The sequence below is a fragment of the Nanorana parkeri genome, unplaced genomic scaffold (genome assembly GCF_000935625.1).
Source record: "Nanorana parkeri isolate BGI_ZX_2015 unplaced genomic scaffold, ASM93562v1 scaffold179, whole genome shotgun sequence".
NCBI lineage: Eukaryota > Metazoa > Chordata > Amphibia > Anura > Dicroglossidae > Nanorana > Nanorana parkeri.
In genome coordinates, this window is record NW_017306447.1 from 1,352,942 (window position 1) to 1,373,033 (window position 20,092).

Here is a 20,092-nt window from a genome sequence, read left to right on the forward strand (position 1 = left end):
ATTGTATCTCTGGTCCTCTTTTATAGAAATGGTGCAAGGTACTTAACAGTTAGCCCCCACATTCCCTTTAAACATTTGAGCTTAATTATTCTGTAGCAGGTGAGAGGGTAGGTACTCAAGCAGAGATATAATGCAATATAATCTTTACAGGTACAATTTTCGGAAGACTAGAGACAAGACATTCTGCAAACAACCCTGACCATATCATTTACCCCAAGAAGTGAATGCAAAAATGTCCCTCTTTGGAGACATTTGGCACAGGCCAAATATGGGCAACAAAGACACCATGCAACAATATATCTGAGTCTACTGAATGTAGAAAGCCTTGCTGATAAACTTGTTTGGCCAGTCATTCACATACAGGATAAACACTAATTGACCTGCAATTCCGTAATTAAACTGAAATAGCCTTTGTTTTAAAATGTGTGTATTCTAAACACTGCTATCTTCATTAGATGGATGCGAAGACGGTATAGGGTAGGTTTTCTGTAAGGCCAGTTTTTTGGCCTATTATATCTGTATTATTTACACCATAATAAATTCATTTGGCAATAAAGCACAATTGCAATCAAGTAAAAAAGTCATGAATGATCATCCCCAAAACAAGCAAACATCACTGAGGACCACCACTGACCACAAAAAAAGAGAACAAATTAAGTATTAATTAAGAGGTTAGTCTTTGTGGATGGTTCCTTCCTTTTCTGTTTCTAAAAAAAGTCAAGCTCTTCGAAATTCAGCGATCATTCCGTGTGTGCAACACATATCCAAGAAGAAAAAAAATCCATCAGTAGTACCAATCAAATGTCCTGCTTACTGTGACACAGAAGTTGTAAGGACTTTTTCACTCAAGTTTTCTCTTCAGCAAATCTTGTACAAGAATAGATTTGAGCCGTGTCAGAGTATTCCCTCCAGATTAAAGGATATCGCCTACATTATTCAACTCCACATCTTCACTAAAGAAAGAAATAGACATCATAGCTCAGGACAGTCATTCATTCTTAGGTATTTTTTGAAAGCAGGAGGACATTGACCCATCACATTTATCATACAGATTATTTGAGAAGCAGCCTAATCAGACAGATCACTATTATAGCTAAAAATGTAAACATGCCTAGACCTTCTCATCATTATACTTTGTAATTGCTTAGTTTAAAAAAGCCACCATGCAGAGGACAGTAAAATTAAATGCCCCGTACCTTAGAAACCTCTTTAATAAGAGCCTTCCTATATTAAAAGTAAATAAAGCAGCCACTGATTTAAATTCAGAACCTGAACAACACTATAAATGAAACCACACTCTAAACTCATACAAAAGAAAACTTTAAAACTTTTCATTCAACAGCAGTATATTGTACAAGCATTTTAACAAACGTTCAAAAGGTTAAGGTAAGCAGTACACCATCCATCAAAAGATGGACCCCCCCCCAAAAGAGAAAAATTGTATTAACATATTGCAAATAAATTATTACAAGAATGTTTTACTGCTATAAAAGCATGCATATATTGGATCTCAAATAGAAATACTATTTTTCTTAACACACTGATGTATTTGCACAAAATATATATATATGTATGAATATTTATAGTTATTTATTATTACTATAGCTTGCATCGTCGGTCTGCACTGAACTTTTTTTTTTATTGTTTGTACGCTCATTGCACAACATTGCTTTGCAACGTAAACACGATGAACCTTTTAGCTCTTGAAATAAATATACATTCTTTGAAAAAGAAAGATTTGTAGGCGGAGTCACTGCACCCAGAAAACAGCAAGGTTTTGCGCAGGGTATAGTAAGAAAAATGTTTTTGTTGTTATTGTAAATATTATTACTTTTGTCCCTGGACTGCTAACGCGGCTATGAAATTGATTGGATGCTCTGATAGTTAAGGCAACCTTTGATAACTGACCTAAAATAATAAGATGGTGAGATGGTTAATGATCACTAAGTACTTTCAAAATCTGCAGAACCTTGTGGTTTAAAAAGCAGGGATGCCTCTATTATGTGTTAACTTGTGCTTTTGTTTATGTAAATGATTGACACTTTTCACTGACTTGTATTTTGTTTTTATTAAGTTTATTCAGATGCAGTCAGCTCTGAAAGTGTCTGCCACATTACGTATAATGGAGTAATCTGTGTTCTATTCTACTACAATGAAAGTGGAATGGTTTTAGTGATGTATTTTTGATCTGTTTGAGTATCACTGCTAAGATCACAGCCCCAATATGCAATGACATCATTTCCAGAGAAGACACACCCCCTCTCTCCCTGACCTCTTATCGGTGGGTGACTAGAACTGTGCAGAGAACATGTTAACGCACACAGGCTCACACATATCTGGACACAAACTCATACACTGCCTCCTGTCACCTGATACCTCAGAAGTAAAAGAAAGAAAGAGAGGTATGGACCAGTAAAATAAAGGGGTGCAGGGAGAAAGAGAAGGGGAGAGAGCTGCAGAAGACTGAAGGGGCTGCTTCTTCTGGTGCTGATAATTAGAGTCCATGGCCAAAGATGGAGCCTCAGCTGAAAGATACAACGTTTATGACATGGATTAATAAACAGAAGCACTACTACCTTCCAATTGTCCCTACCCAAAGACCCTTAGAGCGTTGGAGGTTTGTGAAACTTGGTGTTCTTTAAATATTGCTAAACTGTTTAAGCATATCTAAAACCCAAACTTTTTATTTTAGTTTTATATAGAGTAGGGACTCAAGGAACCCTGTCAGCTTTTTTAATACTGTTTATGCCTACTCACCCTCTCTATATGTCCTTTTGATCATTGTCAATGTAAAAGGAGACAATTGTCTAAGAGATTTTCCAAACTTTGGGTATACACTGACTGCCAAAAGAAAAGTCACACACTCTAATATTTAATTAGCTTTGATTACTGCACGTATTCACCATGGCATTGTTTCGATAGGCTTACGCAATGTCACATTTGTTTCCGTCTAGAGTTGCAATAGTTTTTCACCAAGATCTTGTAGTGATGATGTGAGAGTCGGACCATTGCGTAAAGTCTTCCCCAGCACATCCCAAAGATTCTCAATGGGGTTAAGGTCTGGACTCTGTGGTGGCCAAAAGGGCCGGATTTACTCCAATGCCAGGTTGTTTAATGCGTCCCCCTGTATGCAAGCTGCATACAAGTGATCTCAGTGACATCGCAGAGATCACTGGTACAAAACAAGCAGTGGCTTCCCCTCTGTACATTTAGCCCTGCTTGCCCAAATCATGGCTTAATGTAGAAAACAAATACCCGCCCGGCGTCCGAAACTGCATGTCCTGGGCGTTGGGAGATAGGAATTTCACACCCCTGCTGCCCCTCTAACCCCTGCTGCCCCGAGGCTGGGCCTTGGTTGGCCTTGTGGGAAATCCGGCCCCGGTGGCCAATCCATGTGAGAAAATGCTCCCTGAACCACTTTTTCACAATTTGAGCCCAATGCATCCTGGCATTGTCATCTCGGAATATGCCCCGTGCCATCAGGGAAGAAAAAATCCATTGATGGAAAAGCCTGGACATTCACTATATTCAGGTAGGCAGCTGATCTAATTTTTTTGGGGACATACTGAAGCAGCCCCAGATCATAACACTGCCTCCAGGTGGTGACTTTTTTGGCCAGGCAATGTACATACTCTAGTATACTCTAGTTCTTGTTCTGTCAATGGGGCATAAAGTGAAAAGAAATCTCAAATAGCAAAAAAAAAAAAAAGTTTTAACTTTTCCCTACTCCATCCAAAGCAAAAAGTATATTTGACTTTAGATATACTTAAAATGTTAGGGTTGTAGAAGCATGGTTGTACTGCCTATAAACTCAACTCATAAAAAGAGCCAAGTAAAATAGTAGTGTTTTCTATGGTGCTTTCTATAAGCTTGCCTTTTGATTTTCTGCACATGATCTATTCTTTTTTTTTTAAATAATAAAGGTTTTTGACAATTACGGATATAAACAAAACACAAAGACAAAAAGCAGTTCCACAGGTACAACAATAGGTACAGAGTAAAAAAAAGGAGACAAATTCCATAGAAGCGGGCTCATCCATGCTAATCAAGTTTAATACAAGATGAAGTGTGATGATAGGGCCGAGTGGGTTAGCCACTAGGGCTAGGCTAATCTTGGAGAGCTAGAAAAGTACAAAAAGCAAATACAGTTGCCACCCCATGTAACTGAGATGAAAGTGGAACACACATGACCTATTCTAAAACATTTAGCAACAGCAACGAAGTGTGGCACCTTGTCAAGCATGTGTTAGTCTTCAAATTGATCTTAGGCCCAGTTTTTACACTGGACCTCAACTTTTGCCCAAGTCAAGATTAAGCCCCACACTCTCCTAAGCCTTGCCTCTGCCTTTTACTTTTTAAATGCTGAAACTTCAGTGGGTAGTACAAGCTCTAACATAAGTTAATGAGGGAGTAGGGCTTGGTTCCTGGAGGAACAGGGCTTAAACAGCAACTTCCTCCTGCCTACTCAATCAGCTGCACCAAGTACTGCCCCTGTACGATAAAATAAAAACACATACTTCCTGGTCCATGTAGTCCAACGCTGTCTTCCTTACACCATTCCACAGCATTTCATTTCTTCCGCGCTGCCATCTTAAATTCAGAAGCTAGCTGTCAATTATTGATAATCATTACTGGCCCCCTAATAACGTGCCCCTGCACATGCGATCATGTGATTGGTAGACTGCTGTAGACTGTCCTGAAGTCTCCTGGATTGCAACGCTATGTTATCCTCACCTAGGTGAGGAATATGGAAGTAAAAGGGTTATCAACAAAAACTGGGTATCTACTAAACCAGGGGCAGTGAATTAAAATTCAAGGAGGTCTGGTGAGTAAAATTTTTATTGAAACAAGGTCTGAATTGTGGTCCAGACAGATTGGTCACTCTCGCCCACTCACGATCCCGGCACTTCGCACTGTTTATTTTTATTTTTTCTTATCTTACTTTTTTAATGTTTTTTTCATTTATTTTATAGGTTTTTTAACTTTTTTATCACCCTTTTAATGTTTTTTTATTTATTTTATTGTTTTTTTTATTTCTGAATCACCTTTTCTAATGTTTTTTATTTATCTTATTATTCTACTTTTTTATCACCTTTTTTAAATGTTTTTTATTTTTATTTATTTAATTATTTTTTTGACTTTTCTCCCTTAACTTTTGCTCTCACAAAGGGGCTAACAAGCTCCTATGTGACAGCATTTGGAGGTGACAGGTTCTCTTTATAGAGACATTAGGGGTCTATTAGAATGCTGACACACAGGATTTTATCTTCTGTACAATGATAACTTTTATCAGAGTTTGTCTAGACAATCAAGGGAACATTTACAGAGACGAGAGGGATGGACGGCTATGCTTTCCCTCCTGATTTATAAAGATATCATATACAAATGTGGGACTTTTTATAAACATATTAAGTACATATGTTTTGAAAGATTTATAATTCATTATATCCAGTTGTCCAATCTGGACCTCATACAGCTAGATACTATAGAAGGTCCTAACCATTTACTTTCATCCATTGCAGTCAAAACAATACAGTTTGATCAAGAATGTGATTTGATGATCAGCAATCTCAATTGTCACTGATGCTTTGCAAAGTTTCATACGTTTCTTGCTTGTATCACTGTCACACACATCATAGATAATTGTTCCCTTAGCAGAAGTGTAAACAAAGATAAGAGAGCTAAATATTAAGCAAGAAAAATACGGTATAATTAAAACTCTTACTGTGGAAGGACTGAAGGGGCCCCTGATCGGTGAAAGTGGACATTTTGCCATTTTCCATCACGACGATGCCAAATACATGTCTCCTCTGACTGGGCAGTTCTGGGAACTCCACTGGCATCCAGGTATTGGGTGATACGGATGTAAGCAATGCAAGCAGACTCATCCCCCATAAGGTGAATGTGTGGATTCAAGATGGTTGTATGAAGAGGTTTATTGCTCCGAGACCACACTGAAAGACAGGTAAGTGATGTTGCTTAGATATTTAGCTCTAGTTATTTAGATATTGAAGCTCTACGTTTTTACAATAGAAAAACCCAAACACCAGAAATACTTCCTACATTTTAGTCCCAAATAACCTATTTATTTATTACAGGTATTTATATAGCGCCAACAATTTAAGCAACGCTTTACATAGTCGCACATTCACATCAGTCCGTGCCCTCAAGGAGCTTACAATCTAAGGTCCCTATCTCACATGCATACATACAGGGCCAATTTAGACAGGAGCCAATTAACCTTCCAGCATGTCTTCGGAGTGTGGGAGGAAACCAGAGTACCCGGAGGAAACCCACACAAGCACAGGGAGAACATGCAAACTCTTTTGCAGATAGGGACCTGGCCAGGCTACGAACCAATGACCCCCAGTGCTGCAAGGCAGAAGCGCTAACCACTACGCCACCATTTTAAAACTAGCTCAGATATTGGCAATATGTTTTCTTATACTATTTGTATCTTCAGATTTCTCTTTTTGATGTGACCTTAGCGGGAAGTGCATTGTTTTTTTCAGATAAAAATGTAAAAGCAATCAGCTTCAGGTCATTAATCATAATAATTTGTGTTAATAGTTTAAAACCCCTGTGTCTGTATAGAGTATGGGATTATATGTGTAGCCACCCTGCCTTACACAGGAGTGACTTTTTAAATTTAGCAGCTGTCAGACTGTACTCAGTCTGATCGTGATTTGGTAGTCTGCACTGCCTTGCTTTCTTCTAAGCACTCTGTTATCATTTGTATCTGCCTGCGACTGGGTATAACCTTGCCACAGAGCAGAGCAACCAATAATGATGCACTATGAATATGTGTGTCTCCGTAGCTAATAACTAGGAGGTTCATCACCAGTGGTGCATTCTGCAGGAGGACATAACATTTGGGGCTGACCCTGTGGGACACTCTTTCTCCCCTGGGCCTACTGCCTTAGGAAGGGATGCTGTGGATAATCTGACCCTTGTAGGTCTGCTGCCTGGGAAGGGAAGCCATGTGTTCAGACTGAGGCCTGGGTCTGAACCCTAGTGAGTGAACCTTGAAGATGGAGATAACAGCATACAACTTCAACAGGTACAGGGAGCCTGAGAAGTTGATCCTCTACTGAAGCATGGTGATCTTTTCTGAAATGGACGAATAGCTATTATATCAAGTACTACAAAGCCAGGAGCTCAAGACATGGATAGCTGCAATCTGCTTAAAGGTCCTCTATCTCTGTGCAAGTACATTGTTCTATCATTTTTGGGTGTACTACATCCTGGGTGTTCTGTGCCCTAACCCTCTCCCAAAGTTCTTCAGCATTGTATCTTCTGTGTGGGTATCAGTTTTGACCTTTTGATTGTCAGTGAGGACTTGGAAACCATTACTCTAGTACAAAGTTCAGGAAATATTAGGTGCTGGCTGATGCAACACATTCAAGTGGTTCGATTAACCAAATAGCACTTTACTACTTGAAGTGATGTAAGGAATCAGAGTCATAAAGAAACATTCTTACAGATACATCTGCAGGGCAGTGCAATCATTACTTCAGTAAGGGAACAAATCGAGGAATTATAACAATGAGGCAATGATGTCAAATGTTCCTCATGTTACAGCGACATAAAGCTGCTTTACTATGTAATTAGCTGATAAAACAGACATGGGGTTATTTAGAAAAGCACAAAGGAAACTGGAATTGTTGCTCAGATTAGACTTATTTTTTCAATGGGTTATAGAAACAACAGCTTGGCTGCTATAGGGAATAGGCTTGTCTATAATAATGGCCATGACCATGGGTGTACACACAAAAGTACAAACACACATGCGTTACTGCAATACTGCGTTTTTGTCTTTTTTGACATCTTGTCTACTGGACTAATACGGCTTACCCATTTATATTGCACTACATATATATATATATATATATACACAGACCTGAGGCATCCTGGATTCCCATCTCTTCAACTATCCCTTACCTCTTCCAGCAGGGTGGAGTAATGAAGCAGGGAGCCTGGCAAGTGCTCATGTGACCACCCGCCCAACTTCCTGATTGGATGGGAAGCCTGGTAAGCCACAGCCACGCTCCCTCGCAGCTTCTCAGGCACTGAGGACTGTGACTGTAATGTGAGGAATGTAAGTGGCCAATGCTGCTGCTCTCTGTATCGCTGAGTCAGTCACAGAGAGATCTGTATGATCTTTCCACTTTAGTCGCTAAAAACTTTGCTAGTGACTAAAAACATGGCGCCTGCTGTTGTGGTTTTAGTGTTGTGCTCGGGGTGATTAGGGTGTGCCCAGGCACACTTGGCATACCCTGTGCGCATGCATATGGCCTTGATATGTGAAAGCACTGTTTCTTGTGATATGCTGTGACGCTGTCATGCCACCATTATCTTAAAGGCATGCCTCTCCCATCATATCTGGACTGGTGCAGGAGATCAGACCTCATCTGTAACTGAAGACACCAGTAAGGAACTCCAGACCATATTTGTGATGTAATGTGTAGTGCGGGGCTGTATTTACCAAGCCACACAATTTAGAACTGTGGTTGTACTTTTACTTTTACCCTTTTCTGGCCACCACTATACCTTTGAACTCCAGGCACCAGGTAAGTACACAGATAAAATATACATAACAGAGCTATTTTACCTGCCAATGTATTTTTATTTTAGTTCATCCAGTCCTGCCATTTACACAACTCTGCCAGCCCCTTCTAGCAAGGGAGGGAACCTGATCTCTGTTGCAGAATCACTTTCACTTACAGGTCTCCTCTCCAGGCTGTAATTAGAAAGGAAATGCAGCACACTGATTAGCTCATCTCTGTTGCACTGCTCTCTCCTCCCATCAGTATGCCCTTTGCATTGCAGCACAAATGATTGGCTCCTTGTTCTGCTTTTCCTCCTTTCTGAGCTCTTCTGTAGAAACTGTGAGTAGACTGCAAGGGGCTAATACCAAGTCAAAGTCAGGTACTTACACTGATTGCATTTTAAAATATCAGTTTATTAATGTAGTAATGCTTACAGAGCTGCATTGCTTTGTGCCTTACGTATCTGCCTGGAGTTCAGCTTAAAATCAAGCAAAAGAAATAGGAGGGGGACATGGGAAATGGAGGGGAGTTGTAGGGTCACATGGTCCTGCAAGTCAAGCATGGGCACCCATATCTCCTTTCCTTTGTTAGTGGAGTGTACATTTAAATAGAACTCTATCTCGCCTGTGATAAAGAATGGAACCTGGGGGGCGTGGCCTGGACATGGAGACGTGAGGACACGTTTTGGGAGAGCTCTGCGGTCACCAAGCCAGACCTACGTATGGTCTCTCGCTGCTGCCCTGTCGCCCTCCCCTGGGTCACGGGGTGGATGTGCCTCCCCTTGTCCCCCCCTGGGGGCGGGGGTGGGATGTCCGCCCCATCCACTCTCCGCTCATGGCTGCGGTCCGTGTGAACGAAGCACGCTCTGAGTTCTTCCCCATCTCCAACGGCACAAGAAGATCAAACAGGACCTTTTGTCCTGGCACTCTCTTTCACTCTCCTGGTTCGGCATGGAACCTGTACAAAGGGGGGGTCATCATTCACTCATGCTTGTGATGGTGTGATGTCTAAATATGGCCCTCGGTAATATGTCTTGTACTTTGATGGCTTATCTTAGACCTCCTATTCAGAGGTAAGCTTATACACAGTCAGTCATTGCCTAGATAGGGGCCACATTGGCAGATTTGTTACATGTCGACTATATTGGGTTCAGAGGTTTGGGAGACAGATTTCCAAAAGAGCTTACTAAGGTATGCGTCGTGATAAAGGATTCTTACATCCAAAACAATAGGTTTCTCTTTGCAGATCAGGCAGAACAACTGGCCTGGTAGATTATCTCTCCTTGCACATATGTACTCAAACATGGACAAAGGCAGAATTGGACCCTAGGCAAGCTAGCAGCTTTGACCTCTCCCCATCTCTTCCATTGATATTAATAGGAATTCAAATAGGCACAGAACAGCCACCCCAATTGCATAGTCAGTACTGGCATGGCCCCATCACATACAAGTTGCCTACAAGTACATCCTCCTTTGTGCAGGTACAAAGCCTGGTTTACTGCAGACGCAAAAAGATTGTAGCTGGGCCCTCAGCACAATCCATGAGCCTCAGGCTCCTGCTGCAGTCACCTTGTAGATGATCCGACTCTGACTGTTACATTTTTGTTGCAACTGTTCTAAGCCAGACGTGTCAAACTCAACTGAAACAGAGATCTAAACTGAATGGACTTAATTCTAAAGGGGATTAAGTCCACTCAGATGTCTGATGTCTACCATGGGCCTCATTTACTTAATCCCTGAAAATAAGATGATAGCACTTCAGTAATCAACATGTTAGTCATTAGTTGTTATATAACAATTACAAATTATAAGATGTTCCCTTTTATCAACTGGAGAGCAGCTGGGGACTAATTCAATGTAAATAACTGTTCCACAGCAAATAAATGATGTACATTATTTACCTCATTTAAAATATAACTGAATTCATTATCAGGAAATGCATGTAGCTGTTTTTCATATGTAGATCTATAATAAATAAATAACTGAGCTTTATGGAGATTGTTGGGGAACAGGAGAGGAGGAGATCTTTCTATAAATACCAACTCACAATTCTCAAAGTAAAAGCGGTGGAAGTCTAGACCTTCCACCAAGTTTCCCAGTGCTTCAGGCTCAAACGCTGTCATTCCAGGATCACACATCTTACTGCAAGTTAGAAAAACAGACAATTAGCAAAAGTATGCATTAAAATGGAATAGGGGCCATTCTCACTTGTCCATTATTCTACTGTTACATGGTGAAAATTATCAGTTCAAGTAGCAATCCTATTAAAAGAGAACTATGGCCCAACCTTTTTTTTGCCATAGTTCTCTTTAGGGTCACAGGAGGATAAACTCAGCTTATAGCAGGCAATAGCCACAGAGCCTTGCTGCAGCCCAGACGGATTTGACAATATTGTCGAGATCCACCCAGCTACCTGATTGACAGCTGGTAGAGCCAGATGTGCCCGTCCCCTCCCCATCTGTTCCTCCAGTCAGTGCTGGAGGAATGGAGAGGGGAGGGGGGAATCCATGAAGGTCTGCCGGGAGAGGATCGGGAACTCAGAGATCGGTATAATATGATTGCTCAGTTCTCGATCAATAGAGCCGACGTGTGACAGCTTTAGTGTCATACGTCGGCTCTAATTATGGGAATGAGTGTATCACACTCTCTCCATAATTCTCCTTTTATTTCTATGTGGCTAGTTCATATCTATCTGCTGCAGCTTAGCACTTTTTATAATATATTGATATGCTGCATTTTTTTTGCATTAATATGTATTAAGCAAGTATTAAAAGTAATATTAAACAAAATACAAATGCACCTATCATGCAGTTTTATGCATTTTTAAGGCATTCGCATCATTGCATGGATCTGGCTGTAGGGAATAGGAGGGTGTAGTTAAACTTTAAGTCTTTATATTTCATAAGTGACAAATAATTTTGAACCTTTAAGTCATGTACAATGAATAATCCAATGGCTTTCCTGTACCTATTTATAATGCGTGTTCCAGAATGGCCCATCAAAAACTTCACACCACAAATTGTCACTGTGCTAAAAGTTGTTTCATCATTACTGAAACTTTAATAAAAATGATTTAAAAATAATTAAAATTCCATGTGTCCATGTGTAGGAATACTTATTTAGGATGATTTCAAAAAAATTGTTTGAAAACAATGTGTCTATGTATGGGGGTACTTATACTCACGTGTAACATTCAAAGTCCCCATTGCTAATAGCCTCTATCAGCTGCTCTGTCACTTTAATAATCTCCTGCTTCCTCACTGTAATTACGAGAAGAGTGAACATTAGTGATCAGAAGTCAATGGAATGGTGTAAATGCACTATAAGAAACAAGATGATTCTATTGTAAACATAGCTCAGAATTCTCACATCTAATATCTAAGCTTTCAGAAGGTTACCCTAATTATGTATCCTGTAGAATTAAATTACTGAGGGAAGATACTTAGAGAATTGCTTATACTTACCATTTCATTTCATAATTAATGCATACATTAATTAATTTAAGCTTTTGGAGGAGAGTAATTAGAACACTTTAAAGTGAACTTATCAGGGCCTTAAAAACTGTCAATAATACCACTGAAGTGCAGACATCTTGCAGTTCCTGCGAGAAAAAGCTTTAATCTTCAGACCAAGTTCTGTGTCCCAGCAGATCCCCTTTGGTTCCTAGGTCCAAGCTGTACACAAAACCTCAATTACTCTTCAAGCTGACATTAAAGCCCAACCCAAAGGAAATAAAAAATGTTCCCCACCCCTGCAAGGGTTAATTGTTCATTTATGCTTAGGGGACAGGAAAAAGCTGTTTTACTTACCGAATCCCTGCTCCTGCTGGCTCCCTCCGGGCTGCTAGACCAGTTCCCGCAGCCTCTTCTCCCTTTCGCTTTGGCAGTCTAAGAACCACTGATGTCATCACATACAATGCACACTCCATAGTCCAGCATTGTAGATGAGGACACCAAGTGACAGTCCACAGCCGGAGCGGAAAGAAAAAAGGTGAGCTTTTGGGCATTTGGGTGAGCGAGGATCAGGTAAGTAAAATAGCTTTTTCCTATCCCCTAGGTATAAATAAGCAGGTAACCCTTGCAGTGTGGGAGCAGCCCTACTGCAAAGGAAAACATTTATTTTCCCTGAAGTTGGGCTTTAAACTTTTACTTTTGTACAGAGATTCTGCAGCATCTGTTTAATCAAATCAGCTAACACACTTGTTTGACAGTATGTTCACAGTTCTAAGGTGTTACAATGTACACTGTAAATTAAAATTAGACGCAGTCCGCAGATGCAACACTACAATCAACCATAAAAAATCCACTTAAAGTTGTACTATAGTCAGCTCTAATAATTGACAACGCAGTGCCCCCCCCTCTCTCCACACTGCGTGAGTTAACTGTGCCTTTTGTCAAACAGGTAAGGAATAAGCAGCAATTTCTACCCTATTCTTTGTTTCCACAGGCTCCCTGCCCACCATGCGACCGACCGATCTTCCAAAGCTGCTCTTCTGCGCCGCTTGCCTGGTCATGACCTTTCCAACATCATCATGTGCAATGCACGATGAGCGAGCCTGCATTGTATGTGAGGACGTTGGAGGCCTGCCCACATTCCGGGAGACCAGAGGAAAGTGCTAGCTGCCAGGGGGAATGAGGAATGAGGTAAGCATTGCTGCTTACTCCTCTCCCCCTAGATGAAACATGCAATTAACCTTTGCAGTGGAGGGGGAGGAGTGGCATGTACTTTTATTCAAATATGTTCTGATGCCTGTCATATGGCCTTTCATGCGTGAGCCATGGCTTTCAAATCCAAAGCTAAGAACAATGAGCCTGGCAATGTAATTGTAGGAGCAGCACAATGACAACTATATCTATGACATCACCTTTCTGTATAAGAAGCCGCATGAACTTACAACTGTACAAAGGCTCAAAGGAAGCTTCTACAAGCACAGTAATAATTACATGTGCAAACTCTAATTTTATACTTAAAGTAAACCTGTGGAAAAACTAGGGAATTCAAATTGTGCATCTGATTAAAAACTTGGATTACCATCAATAAAGCCACCAGTCTCATCAATTCTTTGCAATTCGATTCGATGCAACGACATAGTAGCAGTATTTATATACAAATCTCACATTTTCCTGTAAAAAAATAAGCTTGGCTCTATTCATGTTAATTCTTCAGCCTCCGTATTATTCCTCAACTATGATGGGCAGCTTTGCTGAGTAACAGAAAAACTTAACGTGCACCCGTGCACACACTATGGACATTAATTCGTAGCAGACAGTAAAAGAGCTTTAAAACAAGCCATCCCTGACCTCTCTAGCTGCTTGAAATGTGATATCATTAATTCTCAAAGATCACAATAAAGACACTAAAGTTAGATTTTTACCAGTTTCTAGCAGCTTAGAAACACCTACCATGGGTAAATATTAGAAGCCTGGCAGGCTGCCAAGATTCTGTTGTAATAGAAAGTAATACAAAAAAACTAAGATTTATGAGCCTATGTTGTGAACTTTGAAGACAATTTTCCCTGAAATGCCTATAGCTAGAAAGGTGAATGAGTGCATGTTTTAAAGTGTTTTTACTGGTTCATCAGAATATGTTAATAATCTAGTGTGCATAGTCTGAGTATGGGCTAACTTTAAAATACAAAAAGCCATGCAAATTACACTGGGGGATGGCAGCTGTCCCTGTGCTAAACAGGGCGCAAAGCCTCAGTGCCACAGAGCTCCGATGGTTACACAGAGATAACCCTGTTCTCCCTGTCTAATCTACAGGACTGAGCTTTTTTTTTGCTACTTATTTTTAATCATTTGTATATAAACCTCTAGGTTTGCATTTGTTTGTGTTTGTAGTGCTAAGTTTAATAAAAAAAACCATATTAGTTTTTTAACCCAAAATTTGTAGCTACAATTTAATTCCCTTATATTTTTTTGTCACCATTTAAAATTAGTTTTTGTAGCACAGAATTAAGAGTTGAGGGCACACTTTGGCATCCTCATCTTGAGTGCCAGAGGGCCTTATCCTGGCACTGCAGGGCACTTATTAATTGTGGGTATGGTGGCACACTCTAAATCATAGTCTATGTGGCCTAGCGGCAAATCCTCCTGCTTCATAAACTGCTCCTCTCTAAAAACATACACTGCTGTTCTAACATAGAGATAAAATGACCTCTTTGGTGATATTTGTACACATCTAGCGCAAAGGATTAGTTTTAAGATAGACATGCCTGCATCCAATAATGTTAAAAACATCTACACTTCCTACATTTGATTCTGTCTGGTTGCAAATGAAGTTGATCACGTACCTTTGGTATCTTCGTCTTCAATAGTAGTATTTGTACTTTCTGAAGATTCCTGAATAAAAGCCAAAAGGGAGGAAGAATTGTGTTATTTCAGCTGAAACGGCATACTACGTGTTTTGGGCACCAGAAGAGCACCCCTTGGTGAAGAGAGGTTCTTGTGCATCACAATACGTCCTGTTCAGAAGTTGAGGCGAAGTTCCCCTGCATTCTATATGTTGACCACTAGATGTCACCACTGACCAGGAAAAATGGGTTATAGTAAAACGAGTTGTGTTTTGTTGTTTATTAACAGCAGCTCTTGTGGCTACAATGTATTATTTTGCTGAGAACATAAAACAATTTTATATCCCAACATTCTGTGCAGTCTTCATGTCTAGGAGACAATTACAGCTCCCACATATCCCAATACCAGCTGCACCAACTGACTGCACACAGAGCTGTGGCTACAAACACAGCTGCTCATTCCTCTGTGAGCCCCATTGTGAGGGTGACATGTCCGTCTGCTGGGCAAAAAAAGGTATTGGACAATACAGTATATTACAGAATGCCGTATGATGGCCCGTTGCCTTCTTTTGCTGAGCAAAGAGCATGTTTTGTACAGTGGGGAAAAAATGGAAGCTGCTCAGATTGGCACAGTCTTTAATCTCCTTGCAGAGAAGGTCCAAAAAATGAATTGACTTAATTTGATAAGGAAATACAAAGAGAGATAAACTGTAGTATACCCCCCAAAACCAGGGAATCAGATCTTAGTACTCACCTCGGTTAAAAACCCTGTCATGTGAAATAGGAAGGCTGGAACTGATGCGCTCTCCTGAAATGCTAGGTGCCTGGCTATTATACTGGCCCCTTTGATTCAGTACTTTGATGCAATAAACTGAAACAAGAATGCAGATCAGGGCTGCTGATTTCTTTCTCTTATCTTCTCTTTCTCTTTTTTCTGGAGACCCATGCAAAAATAGATATTTTCAATTTATCCTTAAGGAGAATCTTCTACAGCAATTAAGGCGTTCTAAGGGTCTGTGTTAACAGGCTTTTGTTTGTGTCAGAGGTGCATGTCTCCACATACAAGTCTATGGTCTATAAGTATATACCGGTGGAACGCTGGACCATGGTGACCCAATGGACACGGTGGCCCTCTCATTTCTCATGCCTTTTTTCCTTACACAGCTATGGGAATGCAAAAGCATCTGGAAGCAAGTTGATTTTGCTTAGAAGGAGATCAAGTGCAGGACAGATCGAGGTCAACTGCACCCGTTAAGGATCCAAGGTGGAACTTGTAAGTATTTCATACTGATCACAGACACAAGGCGATTGCACTTGAAAGCAAGTTGCATTTGACCATTGACACAACCCTAACGCTTGTCAACAAAGGCCCTTACACTATAGAATGTCATCCTCTAGTAGGTTGTCTACGTGAATATATGAATTATTGTCTTCAGTAAGTGACGTCTACCATAGGTAGTAGTTCTACCAGATCATCCCTAAGCATGTGGCCAGTGCACAAAACTGAACCTGTCTACTAAACAAAGAGTTTTTGTAGCCATAACATGATTTGTCCTGTGCCATTCTGAGCAGACCAAAACTCCTTGTAAATTGAGCAGTCTCAAGTTTCAGGCATTTTAGGCCTTCAACAAGGTTTCCAGCTTGTAAATTTGCATATAAAAATTTACTTTTCAGTGCTACCAGTATCTGTAAATTGTTCACCCCCTTTCCAGACTGCTCCGATTACAGGGAACTGCAGAGCTCCTTACTGGGACTCAGAGGAACAAGCACTGAATAAGACAAAACAGACTCACCATCAACTGGACACTGGAACTGGACTTTCTTTTCTGGAAAAACAAGGAGAACAGATAGGAAGGATAGTGAGACACACAGCCAGCAGCACAGTGACCACAGAGGGAAGCACAAAAGACAGCACAGTGACTGCAAGCAAAACCAAAAGCATTAAAAATAAAACATGGTGCCAAGAGCATGAAGATATACAATAGGAACACAAGAGGGTGACAAGGCAGGGGCAGCCATATAACATATTAGATCAGGGGTAGTCAAACTCCGGCCCTCCAGCTGTGGTGGAACTACAAATCCCATGAGGCATTGCAAGATTTTCACAGCCACAGACATGACTCCCGGAGAGAGATGCATCATGGGATTGTAGTTTCACCTTTCAGCTGCAGGGCTGGAGTTTGGCTACCCCTGTATTAGATGCAAAAGTAAAGCTGGAGAAAAACGCAAGAAGCCCAGAATGATGTCTGGTCTGGTGTGACACCAAACCACATAGTAGCACAAAATCTGCAAGCCCATTAAGCCCAAAGTGTTTCTTACACAATGTGCTGCAGAAGCATATAGAAGCAAAAGCACAATCAGAGGGAAGAGAAGGGAGCACAGCGGGAGACAAACATTAAAAAAGAGGCATCCTAACATGTCACCAGAATGTCAACCTGCACAAAAGTGGGTGACAAAGGTAAGAGAAGTACATGGCCAAGGCTCAGGACAGAACACAGTGACCAAAATCTATTCAGGAGAGAGAATGGAACCAGCAAGCAGAGCCTGAATGAAGCAATGGTTTTCTGCATTAAAGGGAATGTAGATATAAAAAATTAACACATCCCTGTTCTTTGTTTATTGAGTAATATGTGTTTTTTTAATCATTTTTTTTATCTTTTTTTAATTCATCTCCATGTATGTCAGTGCATGCTTAGGGGCAAAATTCTGTTGGGGATTGTAGTTCAAATGTTTAGTCCACCCAAAAGTTATATTTTAGCAATCGGTGAAGCTGGTGAGCTGAGTCAATCCCTGGGCTTCTAAATTGCGTTTGACGCTCCAACTGTGAGCACTCCCAGCAATAATTTTCTACTCTTCCTACTTGTTCTGGTCTTTCTGGAAATTTGGGAGTTCCTGTTCACTTTTGCAGGTTCTAACACCTCCTGTTGCATTCTCTATTATATAAATACATTAAAAAACCAACAGGCAGAGTGGGAACTCGCTTATAATGGCTATAATAATCAGACAGACCCAGAAATTCTAGTGCAGAGACTAGATTTGCCACCAAGAGATATGGTATAAAAATTTGCCAGGGATTTAGCTCTCCAGCATCTTCCAAACACTAAAGTATCCCTTAAGAGATGACATAAATAAAGGTCTTAGTGGCAAGGCAATAGGTATTACAGTACGCCACAAAGAGTCATATTGAATGTAATTGTGGACGGCCCTGAAGGAGAAGGGGGCCGTGCTAGAAGTCCTTGCTCCAGCTGACCATCGCTAGGCTTCACTACAATGAGGGCAAATAATGCAACAGCTCAGGGCCTATTTGGTTTCATTTATAGCAGTGAAACCCTATTGTGAGTACACCTGAGTGCCATGGCTCCTAATAGTTAAGATTTAAGTTAAGGTTTAAAAAGGTTAGGTTGGGAGGTTTAGGTTACACTCTAGGGTAACGTGAAGTGTTAAGGGTTTATTTTAAGGGTTAGGATTAAAGTTATCGTAAGGTTAAGTGCTAAGCATCATTTTTGGGATAGGTTAAAGTAAAAAAAAGCCAAAGCTTTTTTCACTCTTGAATGAATTAGGGCTAGGCTATGGTTAAAATCCCAACACTTTTCATGGATTGCTAGCAATATTCTATTGTGTATATTTATCTCCACTTTCTATTCCATAAAACCAAACACGAACTCTCTGAAATGAGGGATATCCCCTCTTTAGTTGTGTTTCCATTGTTTTTGTCCCGATAACAACTAAAACATTTTAATTTTCTTTTTCTTTCAGCCCAGGACACATTTTCAACCACTGGGCCACAACACATTATCTGCTGGCCGTGGATTTCTGAAACTTTGTCAGGAGGAGAAAGATTCCAAGGCAAGGTTAGGGCACACTTAGGAACTCCAGCTAGGAGATCTTCCAACTGAAGTCCCTTAGCAGCAAGCAAATAATTTATCCCATTAACAACTGCTCATTTTTCTATGACTTAAGCCTTTAAAAGTTTCAGGAGAACAAGTGAGAAGACTATGGATTTGGCATATCTCTTAAAATGGCAGTATACTTTCCCTTTAAGGCTATATATATATATATGCAGTGCACACAACAGTTTGACATGTAAGCCAGTGCAATGACTTAGGAAATGAAGTGATGTATTAAAGCAGCATTATGGAACTAATTTATCAACTATAACATTCATTATGACAAAAGTATCTACCAGTCTGCCTATAGCAGTACAATACGATGAATCATCTGTGATGCATAGTGCAGTGCAATAAAGAAACATCTGAACCATTATGCAGTGCAGTAAAGCAGCATGCCATACAGTGTGCAGTGCAATACAGCAGCAGCTTGTAGAGTGTGCAGTGCAGAAAAAGCGTCGGATGACACAGTGTGCAGCAGGAGCGCAGCTGATGACAGGAAATTGTTTTGTGGGTCCTTTTGGTCACCTGTCCTTGGGATTTTATGATATCAACAGGTGTTAGTCCACAGTTTATTTTAGTGAAAACCAAAGCATGATATATCTTTAACGACAATCCTGATTCAATACCCACCCAGCAAGAAATTTCTGCAATCTAAACACTTTCTATACATTTTCCTTTAAGCAGAAACAAGGCACAACTCTAAAAATACATTGCTTAAAGGTGATGTCTGCCTTACAGCTCTATCATTTTATCAGCTGGCTGATAGGACTAAACCATGCTGACAAACTACCAAGAGATAGTGGAGTTTTGTAATGGAGTAATAAGTGGAAGGAGGATGATGTTCAGCAATTTTTACCCTATGATTGCACACCTCTTGTAAAATAAGCAAAATCCATAGAAACAGTGCCCTATGTGAATGGACATGAGTTTGGAAAGCACATGTTTAAACTGCCTCTCATGATGTAACTACATGTATACTCCAACTAATCTGTTTGGCCAGCATGATTTTAAGAACTTATAACAGAGCATGTCCAAATAAAATATATTTACTATTAGTTTTCAAATTAGTATCAGCCTTTAAAGTGTATTTCCACTTTTGGATTCACTTTTGGATTCAAATTTGAGAAAACTCCTCTATATGTTATGTGTTCCTATTCACACAGCATACTGAAAAATAACTTTTTAAAAACAAATTCTTACTCTTTTAACAAATATTAAATAGGCGTTATCCCAATTTGGCTACAAAAGTGGAAATACACTTTATGGGTAGAACCTTAACTAGTCTTAATTACCATATTTTAAGACCTGGCCCTTTTCTGGCCTCTTGGCTCCTGCTCAGACTGTTTACATGGTTAACTGATT

General features: G+C 40.2%; 1 protein-coding gene across 2 annotated transcripts in view; it reads right to left on the reverse strand.

Annotated features, from left to right (window-relative positions):
• Positions 1-2,122: 2,122 nt before the first annotated feature.
• Positions 2,123-20,092, reverse strand: part of CAMK2A (calcium/calmodulin dependent protein kinase II alpha) — a 136,503-nt gene continuing 118,533 nt past the window's right edge. Inside the window, exons 14-19 of one of the 2 annotated variants that reach the window (XM_018554954.1) lie at positions 16,634-16,666; positions 14,841-14,889; positions 11,733-11,808; positions 10,596-10,690; positions 5,726-5,954; positions 2,123-2,525 (exon numbers count right to left, since the gene is read on the reverse strand). In XM_018554954.1, coding sequence (XP_018410456.1) covers positions 2,522-2,525; positions 5,726-5,954; positions 10,596-10,690; positions 11,733-11,808; positions 14,841-14,889; positions 16,634-16,666 — 486 coding nt within the window. In that variant the 3' untranslated portion in view covers positions 2,123-2,521. The remainder of the gene's footprint in view (positions 2,526-5,725; positions 5,955-10,595; positions 10,691-11,732; positions 11,809-14,840; positions 14,890-16,633; positions 16,667-20,092) is intronic. The other variant, XM_018554955.1, reaches the window with a different exon arrangement.